The sequence below is a fragment of the Hyposmocoma kahamanoa genome, unplaced genomic scaffold, assembly GCF_003589595.1.
Source record: "Hyposmocoma kahamanoa isolate Upper Pololo Valley unplaced genomic scaffold, ASM358959v1 65, whole genome shotgun sequence".
Lineage (NCBI taxonomy): Eukaryota > Metazoa > Arthropoda > Insecta > Lepidoptera > Cosmopterigidae > Hyposmocoma > Hyposmocoma kahamanoa.
This window is the reverse complement of record NW_020653853.1, coordinates 6236395-6251276: the sequence shown is the minus strand read 5'-3', so window position 1 is coordinate 6251276 and position 14882 is coordinate 6236395. Positions and strand designations below refer to the sequence as shown.

General features: G+C 38.0%; 1 protein-coding gene across 12 annotated transcripts in view; it reads left to right on the top strand.

The window, feature by feature from the left end:
- The first annotated feature begins 1443 nt into the window (after window positions 1–1443).
- Window positions 1444–14882, top strand: part of LOC113231582 (kinesin-like protein unc-104) — a 72208-nt gene continuing 58769 nt past the window's right edge. For all 12 annotated transcript variants that reach the window (XM_026465947.1, XM_026465941.1, XM_026465946.1 and 9 more), the window contains exons 1-2: window positions 1444–1570; window positions 6054–6208. In XM_026465947.1, coding sequence (XP_026321732.1) covers window positions 6109–6208 — 100 coding nt within the window. In that variant the 5' untranslated portion in view covers window positions 1444–1570; window positions 6054–6108. The remainder of the gene's footprint in view (window positions 1571–6053; window positions 6209–14882) is intronic.

The window sequence follows — 14882 nt, the reverse complement described above, 5'->3', positions numbered from 1 at the left end:
TTATAAATGACCGAAAGAACGCACTTATGACCGAGCAGGTCCCCCATAAACCTCTATTTTATTGCGCGTTATGTGTAATTCGATCCCAAACGGCACTTGGGCTAATACGGCCGCCGTAACACGCATCTTGCTTTCAATCGATATTGCTATTGGCTTTGTCTTGAATAACATCATTATTATTGTATTGTTTGCGGTTATGTCTGTTTACAGTGTTTGTAGAAGAATATCCATTGTTGTATTTAGTGATTGTTTAAAGTGAAACATAAGTTTGATTGTTTCGCATAAAACATTTCGAAACTTAAAATTTTCCAACGAAAGTATTTTGTGTGCCTACGAATATTAGAAGTATGGACGGCTGTTTCACTTTTTTCATCAATTCTTAACCTATCATTTATAATTTTAGTCAGAATTTCTTGTTCTTGTCTTTCCCAGTAAGAAAGTTACGTCACCAATTTGAACAGAATGTGTAACATGTATTCGTGTGACGTCTTTCCCACCTCAGTGGCACATTTGAGTCCGGCCTGAAGAATCAGCTATCTCGAACCATTTGTATCTGATCAATACGCAGTCATTGCGTCACGAGAACAAATGCGCAGTTTGTCTAGATCCTTGACCCTGCACCATTTCTCATTCCCCGTACGAAGTTGGGGCCCTTGAAATCTAAACTTCGTACCATTAATTTGGTTACCAATCGGGTATTATCTCGTTTCTTGAGATGAACTTTCGAAAAGTGTGTCGGAGATCGTCAAAAGAAAAAATTCTGAAGTGGTACACCACTCAGAATTATTTACACGTCTCTAAACCAGATCAGAACATAGTAACTCCATCTGTTGAAGTTAGTAGATTTACAACTTCTAGTCTAAAATTCAAGACAGACCGTCCATCAAGTTGATCAGGACGCCGAAATCAAAGCGCGCGTGCCCCGAATTCCTGGTACACTTCCTTTCGGCATCCTTTCGACCCGCCGCCTCTTTTGCATTTTCAAACACCTATAAATTCTCTACCTACAATACTGTTACCATAATGACCTCATATTGGCGTCTGGCATATATGTTTCCATAATTCATAGCGATGAAGCATTTAAGTAAACAGCCCCGTACGTGGGAGCATAGGGGATGACGGAGACTGCGGTGGGCTAGACAGTAATGGGATTACGCCCGATGACGTATTAGCTTCGACGCCGACCCTTCTCCTGTTCTTTGGGGGAGAAGTAGTATCAAACATTTTTGAACATACTAATTAGGTAAGGACGGTGACGAGGGTGGTAAGGTATAGTTGGCAGTAGAAACGGTCCGGTTTGTGTGGTCGGTGTTATTTGCGGTGTAGATGCGCAGCTCGGGGGTCGCGCACCGCGGAGTTAGATCGAAGGCTCGGTCGCGGGGGCGGGTGGCGCACGCATGCGCCGCGCCGTCTAACCGCCGCCGAAGAAACCGGTCCGCAGTCGCACCGCGCACCCGACCGCGAAGCACCATGTCCGCAGGCGCTGCCACCTGAGCGGAGCGCCCAGCTCTCGCTACAAAACAAACGCGAACGCGAGATTCGAACCCCCTTCAGTCGCAAGGAGCCTAGGGTAAGTTAGTAGCGGCTAGGATTGCGTTATTTCCCAGTGCAGTGTCTATTCGTAGAAGGCTGAAAGCTGTGTGCTCTTGGATATGGTATGTGTAGATGGCGCTAGTGCAGCGGTGAGTCATCTCTGCGGCGACACGTTTTCATGACCACTTCGATCTCGAGAAGTCTCGTAGCCGTTCCTCGGAAGATGTAGACTGCAGTGTTTCTTACGTAATTGCGTGCCAAGTGCACCGGACGGACGGGCATCTACTTTCGAAGTCTACGCTGTGTTCCACGGTCGGCAGCGGCGGTCGACCGTGGCCAATTACGGCGCGGGATCACTTTCAGGAAAACATTCACCATTTTATGCCCGAACTTTGTACCAAGTAACTGTGAATACCGTTGGCGCCGAATAGTCTCGCTGCGCCGTATTTAGTGCGAAAATTAAAGAATATGTCTGTGATAATTATGTATTGGATTGTGAGAGTGTCTGTCGCTGTAAATTGTTTTTAAGTGAAACGGCTACACTAGTTAACTTTGTTACATGTACCTTGACCAGCGGGTAAAATAGGTAATGATAATATTTACGCTTAGCAATCTTAAACGTATGTGATTATATTAAAGTTTACACCAAAATATTCAGATGGTTTTGTGTGTTCATAATAATATAGTAAGTACTTAATTGTCATTATGTTGCGTAATCAACAATAAAAATTGTATTTTTACATTATAAATTATAATATTAGTAGATCAATAACGCTTGCTTGTAAACTGTCAAATCAGCTGTTGCGCTCGCGCACCGCGAAAGACGCGATACGAAGTGCAGCCGAACGTGACGCTTAAATTGATCATTAAGTCATGATCTACAGCCACGAGTCACGCTTTTTCATTCTCGACACAGTTATTAGTAAGTTTAAAAGACCCAAAAAATGTAATACTTTATTTCTATGTTCGTGTAACAACAGTGTTGCACTGGAAAAGATAAGGTGGGCTCAATCGGGAATCGAGAAAGTATTTTTGAAGTTGCTTTATTTTATCGAGTTCTTAGGTTTTCGCGATTGTTACACATAGGAAATGAAACTATTTTTCCGGATTTAAATCGCGTATTACAGGTCCCATAGTCACGGTTGACGGTCAACCGTGACCATGGGACCTGTAAAGGGCCAGAAACGTCTCGGTTTGTTTGAAAAAACAAATATACGCGATTTAAATCCGGAAAAATAGTTTCATTTCCTATTTGCTTTATTTTAATTTTTTTATATAAAATGTATAAGTAGGTACGCATTTGACCTCCATCTCACCTGGTGGAAAGTGACGATGAGGTCGACGATGGAGCATAAACACGTAAATAATGTCTACTCACTCTCGCCTTGAAAAGGCCCAAGTTATATAAAGGAACAAGTCTGCAAGCAGGGAATTCCACTTCATAGCCATTCGCCATATAAATGTGGAAGCGTAACGCTTGGTGCGAATCTATGGAACATTCACAAGATAAGGGTGGTGCCCAAGTCTAGGTCTAGCCCCCCGGTGATGGAAAGGGGAAGGCGGAATTAAGTGGTGTAATTCCAACGCACACTCACCGTTATATATCCTGTAGAATACCGATATGCAGGCAACTTTACGGCCGTCTTCAAGGCTTGTCCGTGTTCAATGTCATGATGTTACTACCATGACATTTTTTTTTTGTGAAATTACTCCACTAGTTTGTTATAATTATTAATACAGAGATTGAACACAAAGAAAGGAAATTGGTTCAAGTCTGGGCCTCTTTTACTTATAGTACAGAGAATGTATCAGTTTCAAAGCAAGCAATTGGTATAGTTATCTGATACATTATTATCCACCCTTAATGAAAAATAACTAGAGTATTAAAGTTAACATTTCACGTATCAATTTGTTGCTTTGTAATAACTATTAGACAGGAGTTATTACAAAGCACAGACACATTTAGTAGCAGTAGAGCTCCTTCTGAAAGTTCGTTGTACTGTCACCTTACCTATTACTGCCGCCAAGCAGTAATGTGAGTATTATTGCATTCCGGGTTTGAAGGGTAAAGGTGCTGGTGCAATTACAGGCACATGAGACTTGTGAATTTAAGGTGAAAGGCACCGTGACAGTGATCCTCGGATTGTTGCGATTTATAGCTCTGAGGGCACTGCGTCTGCTATGGACAGGCGTGTCGCTTAACATCAGGTGCACAACTTGTTCTTCCCGTCTCTTGGTATCATAAAAAAGGCACGAACCCAACGAATACCCAACTGTGGCTGTAGATCATGACGACTTGCTCGTTTAAGAAAGTATACGTTGCAGTAATAATACTGTCCTCGTTAATTTAAATTGCTCAAGTGACATTTAAAAAAATGTTATATGTACTGCCGTGATCAGTAAAAAAAGGTTGACTTAACACTGTTTTTATTTTTTTCTTGGTAGATAAGGTATGAAGTTACTACAGGAGAAAAATAGATATTTTTTAAATTTCATTTCTTTAAACATTATTTTCTCGGTTTAAAATTTTTGTTACAAGCGCCCGACTAAAACTAAAACGGCGGCCGAGTACCAATAATAATTACCAAGATTTTTTTAACTTAACTCCAAAGGCAAGCTAAGGCTAGGCGTACTTTGAGTATGAACTCAAACACCCAATTTAATTAGCCAAGGAGTTATTCAAGATATGAATTAACATAACACAAATGGTCTTACGAGCTCTCACCTAGTCAAGACCAAATGACGTCAGAGACATTTAAACTAATTCCGTAAATACGCAACGGGCCTTAACGTGCCGATAGACGGTAATTGTTGCCTTCTCATTGCTGTATAATCCCGGCATTTGGCTTCGACGACATTCTCATTACTGGCCGTTCCCCGTTTCTCTAAGTGCGGGGACATTTCGCGGCATTCACAAAATGCCTTAATATTCGCTCTCTCGTTTTCGCTTTTACCGTTCGGTAATTTTGTTGAAAATTCCGAGTGCCTCTCTTCGTTTGAGGTTTTTTTTCATGATACCATGTGAAGGGAAGAACAAATCGTGCGCCCGGTGGTAAGCGACACGTGTGTCCATAGCAATGCTACTCAGAGCTTTAAATCGCAAATATCTGATTGACACTGCTACTGCGCCTGTCATCTTGAAACACGAGTTGGTAAGTCCCGTGTGCCGGTATTCTCACCCGCACATTAGAGCGTTTGCGCGCTACGTCCGATTCCTATAGTCCGAATCCGAGAAATGACGGTCCGAAATGTCACAGATATCATTTTATCTCTAGGGGTATAAGCGCTATTCGTATTTTCTTGGATTCGAATTTGACTTAGTGCACAAGCGACATCCGAACTGGGTCCAAGTTTTCTAGATTTGTATAGTTTCGGATTCGGCACGAATCAAAACCTTCAAAACCGGAACGCAGTAATGCTCATTCTCATTACCGCATGAAGGCAGAAATAGGTAAGGCAGTACTTCTCTCTACTTAGTAAAGGAGGATCTCCCGACGCAAAAAGAGGGCAGTTATAATCTTGAATACTGTGTCTGTGGTGATGTAGTTCTCAAACAGATGAACTACTTCAAAGCGGTTGTTTATGTCTTTGAAGGCTTATTTAGTCGGCATGGTTCCTAATGATGACAAGCATCAGTGCAGCTGTGTAAAGACCATCAGCTCTTTTCTCAGTCGATGTAAGGATCTTGCTTGACGGACTTCAAATTAATGTTATGAGTAAATAAATCATGGTGTACTGAGAATTATTTTACTAATTATCCAAATTTTTAATATATATCGAATAATAATACGATTATAACTTGCACGCACTAAACGAACATGAAACTACGATCCAAACATAAATCCAGTACTACCATAATGTAGACTCTACCTTGTAATTAGAAACTCCGATAATGCGTAATGATGTTCCTTTAGCCCCGATCTGGTTATAATAAGATGTTAAAATTAGTTTGTTCCCGTATAATTAATTCTACAGATATTGCGTAGTATTTTACAACGTAAACATACATACGTTAAATCATTTGAAGGAGTTTTCTTCACGTGTATCAGTATTGTATATTTCATAAAAAAAAATGGCAGTGTTAATTAATCGTTTCATTTTTACAATGGAAGTATATATGTTTTTCAACAAAACCGACGAATGAATACTACGTTACTTTTCGGAAATCCGTGTTAATAAAAATGGAAGTAAATTAATTTGCTTGATTTACCTTCGCCATCATGTAAAATAATACAATGAATTTTTTTTAAAGTAAATTATTTAGCTTCAATTTTTAAAACCTAGATAAGAAAATAAATGTTCAAATAAATATTGTTGAAGATTAACATAACATTAATTTAGACCTGTTTATAATTTGTATTTAAGTTTAATCAAAGCACTACACGTATTACCTAATTAATCAAGGCCTAATCAAATCAAATCCGTCGTTATTTGATTAGAGAGCGAATTATGTAACGCATAATGAATCCACAAGAAAGTCAATAATTTTAGTTATTAATGATTCTTATCCTTTGTTACAGGTGTAACCGGGAATTAACACAGATGTGCTAGAGGTTGTAAAAAGAAGAAGCAGCCATGTCGTCGGTGAAGGTGGCGGTGAGGGTTCGCCCCTTCAACACGCGGGAGATCACCCGCGAATGCAAATGTATCATCGAGATGAGTGGAAATACTACAGGTACGTTAATAATACAATAAGTAACGGCAACGAATTATCTGCAATCACTATTTTCAGTTTTTTTCCTAATGCTCGTATGAAGAGTATATCCATATACCTAATAAGACAAGAAGTGTAACTTTCAACAAACATAACAGCGGGGTTTGTATGTTTGCACGTGAGTCGCGCGCCGTGTACGGGCTCACACAATCGCATATTCTCTCGGTGCGCTCCAGTGGCCCAGCGTCGTACGCGTTATTCATTATTACTGACTGCAGCTGAATCAAGTTAACGCGCTTCACCTGCGCGTAGTCCGTAGTGCGTAGTAGTAGTAGTGGTCGTTAAAAATACGCAGTTTTCATAGGCTCTTATATTTTTTTAATTTATACATGTGTCGACATGTATATACAAACTAGTATTATAATTCTATTTCATGATCGTAAATTTCAAACCTCTATCTTCTTAATTTCAAGGATCGTCCATATCTTTGCACTATATAGAAATATTAGGAACGCTTTGTGACGTTCCTATATATATATTTTTTAGCCTGTTCCAGTATATTTTTATTTATAGCAATTGAACTATTAACATTTTTTGCTATGTGAAGGTATGGAATTACAATGCACTTTCTCCACTCACCATTTACGCACTTGTACATACTAAGAAACACTCAAAAAAAAAAAAACAGTAACCCAATATTGTAGGAAAACTACGATCTCCGATAATGAAGAGTGTTGTTTATTTTTGCCGAATCTTTTCGCAATAAGGCCTACTACTAAATAAGGTTAAAGGTCAAACTTCGTACATTGGAATTGATTGAAAAGATAGACACGTTGTTTGTTAAGATTGTGTGATCCATGATGAGTGGCAGCTATCTGAAATAAATTTACAAGATATTGTTTGTTGTAGAATTATGTAATTACGTGTTTAAATAGTTTACAAAGACAGACAAAATTAAAAAAATTAAGATCCCGTGTGTTAAAAGGCACCAAGTCTGTGCTACCAAGGTTGTGATCGGAAACCTTACAAGTAAGCAATGTCAACAAAATCAATACCTTTATGTAAAGTGTTTTAGTACTCAACGAAACGTAAATTATGATAATAAGCCCTGGTTTTAAAGTGCGTTAGGAATTATTACTTGTGCATGCACATATCTAATTTGTAGAGCCTCGTATCTGTCAATCATACTTGTATGACACTTTGTCGCTAATTTGTCAGTCGTTGATGAACTTCTCACGGCGCTCAATAAATCCAAAGGTGGCGGATTGTGGCCGATAGTCCTTTTCTAAAGCATTATGTTTAATATTTGCGGTCTGGTATTATTTGTAATTTAGCTGAGTTGATTCTTAGGCTATATTATTGCAGACCAATAGAGGGCTCTGCGTAACCGAACCACTTTTAGGGTCGTATTCTAGAACTCTACTCAATGCTCAAGTCAGGATTTGAGCAGACTTGAGTATGATTCAAGTACTGGAAATACGACCCTAATGGCAAGGACTTGAGTATGATTTTCAGTGCTCACTTCAATACTCAAGTCCTGACTTGAGTACTGAGTAGAGTTCTGGAATACGACCCTAAGTTTTGCATTTAACGTATGGGTAATATACTCGTATTTGTGTTACAGGTGATATGTGACAGTTAATTGATTATTTGATTCTACTGACATATGTTTTCGTATACTGTTTTTTAGCCAGTTCCGCTCGAATTGTAACCTATAAATAATGTATACGGAATTTTTATTCAACAAAACATTTTTCAAACTTTGTTAATTCCTGTGGATGTTTTAAATAATAATATCCTTTAATACTAAAGTAGCAAAGTCTTAGAAACTTAATGACGCCTCTAAATAAAGCCAACTTGGCATTTAAAAAAATTTATTGCTCTACCCCGTCTTAGATAATTTTAATTAATTACTCAAATCTTCTTTACGTCGTAAAGGATTAATAAAAACAATAAAATTTCTTTCCTAATTTATTAAGTTGATTTATACAATACTATTTTACGTATTACTATAGAAAATTAATATTTTTAATTTTTTTATATAACAATTCAGAAATTCATTCGCTATGAAAACTGATGAACATTTTAAATTCTGAATTTTCCCTGGAATTTTTTAGTCTCCTTGGTGATTATGATTTAAAAGAGACAAAAATAATATGATTTTTAGAGAGATTTAATATTAATAATATGTATGTATTATTCGTACGACAGTCTTAGTAGCCCGGGTACAATCAATACACTGGCGCCCTCTCGTAAGCACGCGACCAAAACGGAATACTTAATGTTATATTTTCCCCAGCGATCGAAAATTCGGGTGCAAATGGTGCAATTATAAATGTTATTGGGAAGTAATAGCCCGTTTACTTCGGTTGCGCCACGGGTGACGCAGGCTCTTTGGAGACATCGCGAGCGTCGCTCGGCGCACCCTAAGACTGTGCGCTCATGTGCGCCGCACACCCTGCACCATAAATAAGGCCGGCAAAAAACTGGTTGCACGATGAAAAGCAATAGGCAGTAACCGACTCATCAAAACCCTTACCGACTCTTAAAAAAAAGCTAAAATTCATTTCTTTCACGGTAACAAAAAGACAATACAAATTAATAATAATAATAAATGAAAGTCTGTCTCGGGTACTGAATTCTATGGAGTATATTATAGTCGCTGACATTCCGCCAAAGCCCGTAATATCGGCCATAATCGGCTACCTTCGAATTTGTAGAAAGCTGTTTCGTCTTCTTTTTTTAAAAGTTATATCCCCAGCGATACAACCAATGATTCCGTCAACTTCAAGGTTAAGGAAGACACGCATTTATTACTCAGAATTTAACCGGTGATTTTCAATGGCAGACTTCACTGAGACAAAGTTTGCTAAGTATTAGAGAAACAGATCGTCAATTTTAATAATTTTATATAGGACATACACAAAGGGGGATTGGACTAATGTTGGGAAGAATTTGATATTAATAGGACGGGGGATTATAGGTGGAAGGATATCGTTAGTGACATGATTAACGATTGATAAATTAGCGACAACGTGTCACACAAGTTTGATAACAGAGACGACGATCTACAAAGCTGAAATCAGCCGATCGTATTTTCTAAAGCTCAATGGGCCTGTACACGGCCTGGTAATGCACAAAAGGCACCAATTAGAAGAAATGTGCAGACCGGGATTGCTGTGCAAATAGGGTAAATATTGAATATTGACAACGATTTAGGCAGCTTTGCTATCGACAAGGTACTGCTACGTAGATATATCAAAAAAGTCTCTACTAACGAGACTTTAACAGAGCATTCAAGTTACGCAGAGCGAGACCATTTGATGACCTGCTTTTGATGCACTAGACGGTGCTACTAATTGCTTACCCTGGAAGAATCTTTTTTACAGCTCTTGCACTTTTCAGACGTAAAGTTTCATGTTAAGAAAATAAAGAGGTATATTTACAATATTTGTTAGTGCAGAACGTAGAGCCCATATCACATCGGAAAAAATGTCTGTATGGTTTGAAGAGATAACTCTTGTTTATTTTAAGAGGAGTAATTTGTATCGGTTTACCATTCTCTTTGTTGAACTTATTTAGCAGCAGTAAAGCTTTTGTGAAAGAGTTTGTCTAGCACTGTGTCAATTTCTGCCGACAAGCAGTAATGTGACCGACCATTACTGCGTTCAAGTTTGAAAGGTTTAGGATAGTGATGAACCTCGGTGACAGCAGCAGTGGCAATTCCTTTCAGATGTACATCTCCTCATTTTATTTTACAAAAATCTTTTAAATATAAACTTTTTGTGAATGAAGCGATTTTCTGTCTGAAAATACACAACTGGTGTCTTGGACTTACCTTGGACAATCTCTACGTAACAACTATTTGCCTATTGATTTTGTTCCACTTATACGTAAAAACCTATCCTACACTTATATCACAATCCACGTCAAAACAAGAAGGATCCTCACAATTCCACATGAACAGGTTCATTGTCACGTTGTCGGTCGTAAGGGCATGTGACGTCATCGCGTGCGTCATTCTGTACTACTTCGATATATACAGTTTTATAGCTTCGAAGGCCATTACTATGCATTAGCGGATTACTCGCTGGTTTTAAAAGTCCGGGGATATTGGATTAGTGACTTGGCATATACGAGAGTACGTCAACCGTAATTTATTGCCACGACCTCCGTTGCTCAACGATGCGGAGATATCCGGTTCGATTCTCGATGAAGTTTTTGAAATTGATTCTGTATAGTGTCCCGGCGTTAATTTCGTTGCTCTGACACTCGTAGTACATTTAATTCGCTAATTTGAGATCAAGTGTGGTTATTAGAAGACATAGAAAGTAGTTTTCGTTTTTTATAGCTTTCGTTTCATGGTTAGGAAACAACTGACTCCCAACCATGCCAAAACCAGAGAGATGTTATATTGCTTTAGATTAAAAGTTAAACTGGTTTTCCACATATTGCGTTTTAATCATCATCAATATTGTCTATAGGCGCTGGTACGTCAAGGAGACTTCCTCTGCTATTCCTTGTTAGTTCTTCTTCTGATTTAGGAGCTATGCTTTTGTCTTATCTTGCCCTAACCTTGATTTCCTGATATGACACAACATTAAATTTCCTGTTATCTGATCTAAATAACTCGTCTCAGTCGCCCTCTGCCTTTCTTTCCTTTGATCTTCCCGTCTATGATGTTTCTATGAATACTGCTGTCATGTGTAAGATGCCTAGACATCGTTCCCCTTCGATTCTCTATTATCTTTAATAACATTCTCTTTTCTTACACTATCCTTAACACCTTCTTGTTTATTACTTAAAGACAATTTTGTAAGTCCATTATATAAGTTTAGAAAATTAGTGTCTGTCACAAGTCTCCAAGACCTCTTTTCATTTACCAAGAAATAATTATATTTATTTGTATTTATACTATTCAACGACGTTCCCAGATGTTATATCTCCCGCATTGTTGGAACCCTACGGCCTATAAACGCTATTACGAGCCATAAACCTTGTCCACGGGGCGCTGCCGGTGCTCGTAAATCCATGGCTTCCTCGTGAACACTTATTTGGATTACCACTTTGCACGTGATGGACTGTTAAGATCAGAGTGCACGCATATTTGCTTAAAAAGTCATGGTGGAACGTGGCCTTCCCAAAAGTCTTGGTTGTACGCTCAGTCATTGATGACCTCGGTGTCCCAGCGGTTTACACAGGACGAAGACGTCCGGGACTCGATTAATTAATAGGATCAATTTGAGAAATTAACTTTTCTAAATTAATTCCGGTCGCGGCGTTCTGTGTAGTGCACCAGAGTGAATTTCGTTCCTCTGGTACTCATAGTACAGACAATTACCTAGTATGATGCCGCGTAATTGGTGTGGTTGTAACCTTGGTAGATGAGTGCCATGTCCAGGGCAGGGTTTTCCGGCACGCGTTTTTTTGACTCCCTACAGTTTCATAAGTCTGTCTCCTCCCAGTAGTACCTTCCCCCTTTCGGTGGGTGACTCAACGGTGCTTGAACGCCTTCGGTACAGGAAGGTCGCCAAGTGGTTTCTTGTCTCCTAGTATACTGCAAATAATGTCGAACGATCCAGAGAATCACCCTTGATTAGTTGCTAAAAAGCATTCTTGAAATGAACGCCCAAGTTTTTAATACAAGCGCCGACTTGGAGCGTAGCAAAATAGCAATTGAAATTCTTGCATATATAGAGTGTAATAGTTAGTGTACCCAGGTAATGGAATGAAAATGATATGATCGCCACTTAACGATTACATTCTATATTTAAACTGACTTATAATATATACTTAGAATATTCCGACTACACTCCGATTACTATTTTGCAGATGTTATGCGATTAGAATGTAGCTCGTGTAATTGTGTCCTTAGTTGGTGTACTTCTTTAACTTTAAAAGAATGCGTTTGTTAAAATCAATGAAAGTTCTTGAACAACTTTTGAAAGCACTAAATGTAGTTACGGCAGTTTTCCCACTATGTTTCACTTACAGACTTGAGTTTCGATCGGTGCTAAAACTAGGAATGTATGACAACGCGATTTGACAGTTTCCAACGGGCCCGTCTTCTCGTTGACGGACTTCTAGAGTAGTTCCATAGGTCATCCACAGTGGGAAAATGGTCGTGACTACGGTTTTTCTGCATCGAGAGCTCCAGATTGCATGCCTCCTTTAGAAAAAATAAAAATCTTCCTTCACTGTAAAATGAAGATATGCTCTACGACCATAATTTTTCTTCCTTATTCTTTAAAACCAATTTTCAGTAACATTGTTTAGTTGTAATTCAATGTTATAAGGACCTTAACTATTTTAATAATGCATTATATGTTTTATGTTCTCTACAGTAGTGGTTATTTTCAATCTTAACCACAATAAGTTTGCTATAAAGCTGCCGTGAACAATGGTTTTGCAGTGGCAGTGGCACGTAAAAAGTTTTATTTTGCTGGTTTTATATACCACGAAAGAGATGTAATGCTGCTTGAAATTGTTCATTTTGCTGGTTATAGCAGTTTTGAGTTTTGTAATTGTGGATTAGTTGGCGTATACTTTTACGTTATATTTTATAGACTTTAACAACCGTTTAAGTCGCAATTGAAATCGAAAAATCGTGTAATAGTATTAGTTTACTCTAGAGTCGATAATTTCAACTGTTTGATATTGATTATCATCCAAAGCAAAATATTAGAAGGGGAGGTATCTGACGTGGGATAAAGTTAGTTTAGCGGATTAGGGTGGTCTAATCCACTAAATAAATCCGTTTATAGATCCCACCCCTCCCTGAACGAATTTGGCAATCCGGAACAGTTTATCAAGTTCCAAAAAATCACTATATTACTATTATACGATCATCAAAACTTTTGACTTCGAACTAGTGAAGGAAAACATATATATATCATCAACATCTAACAAAACTATATATAAGAAATTAAGCTATTTTTTCGGATCTAAATCAAGTATATTTGTTTTTTTTTCAAACAAACCAGCGATACAGGCTCTTTGCAGGTCCCATGTCACGCACGGCTGGTTGATCGACCATGGACCTGTAAAGGGCCCGAAATGTTGGTTTGTTTGATAAAACATATATACGCGATTTAGAGCCGAAATATAGTATCATTTCCTACATGTACAATAGCGTAATATATATACATATACACAACTCTTCGTTTCAGCAAAAAAGTTACCGATTAATTTCGTTCGTATAATACGTAAACCTTTCTGCTGAAAGGTTGTCAATTTGCAGATGTGACCTTATTACACCATACTTATTAACACGTTGCATACCTGGTAAAATTACTTGCACATGGGAGTTGTCAACTTATGTCTCAGGGTGACGGGCACAATGGCTATGCCCCTTAGATCTTTAAAGCTCTGAGCGGCACTGTAACTGTTGTGGCCAGGCGTGTTGCTTAACTACCAGGCATGACTTGTTCGTTCCATCACTTGGTGTCATAAAAAAACCTTTTATCGTGTACTTTGAATCACTTTCCTAAACTACAAAGTTACAACACAAAGGGAAGCCTACGCAAGACTGCCTTGAATCCACTCAAGGGCCGCGTACCTACCCGTAAAACGATCAACATAACATGCACTGCACACTCGTGTAGCTATGCATAAAATGCTCACGCAACCGACTTTACAATGGTGGGAAATATGCGAAATGTTAAACCAAGGTTTTCAATAGTACGAGTAAAATAAGTCGTTTTGCTTTTGTTAATTCCTGAAACGATATTGAAAAGACTATTTAATAAATATTCCTTTTAAGTAAATTGTCAAATGTGATGCTTTCTCGAGTATGAGAACTTGAAAAATATAATTATATAAATCACCATCATCATCATCGTATAAAATATCTTATACGATGTTATTCTTTATTGAGGTGGTGCAAATATTGTCTATGTACTCCATGGTGTTGTACTAGCTGCGTTACAGACATATTTGACGTTTGTTTTATTATCAATTAGTTTTTTTTTATTGTACTGCATGGCACAAATTTAGATTTCCATTTTTGAATAACGTTTCTATTCATGTTTTTACTACTGTTATGATCAAAGAAACACAACAAATTCTTTCGATCTGATTGGACCTGAACCAGCGTCTGTTTGCCAAACCGTGGCTACCTTTTTTACCAACTGAGCGAGTAGAGTAGACCTTACTAATCTCTCCAAGTGCTCGTTGCAGATATTTATTGGGTTTAAACGTTTTATCTTATGTTTTTTTTTTAATTTCTACGTCTCATATAAGCCTGCATTTCGAGTCGAATTGTATTACAAATAAAAATTAAAAAAAATAAGAAACTTCTAAAACTCTTGGAACAAAATTATTTGTGTTAATGGTAGGAATGTTTTTATTCATGGTAAACAGTCATTCTATGAGTGCAAATATCTCATTTGTCTTTTTCTTTCATTTTAAGAGTTGCATTGCATATGCAACAAATTGTGTTGTTTTTTTTAAAGCGATTGGACTTTGTCATCGAAACTCCGTTTTAGCCCTACGCTTTTTTCAGAAATAGAATACGTGACCTCTACGCATGCCACAATGCCTTTACAAGTGATAAATGGTCCAACCCGTCTTCAAAGTCGATGTAGGTCGGGTACTTAATAGGATTTATTAACAGATATTGTAGAATGATTTGGGTCAACGGATGACTATAAAAATTTACGGGGTTCTATTATTATGATGAAATTTTTTTTTACAA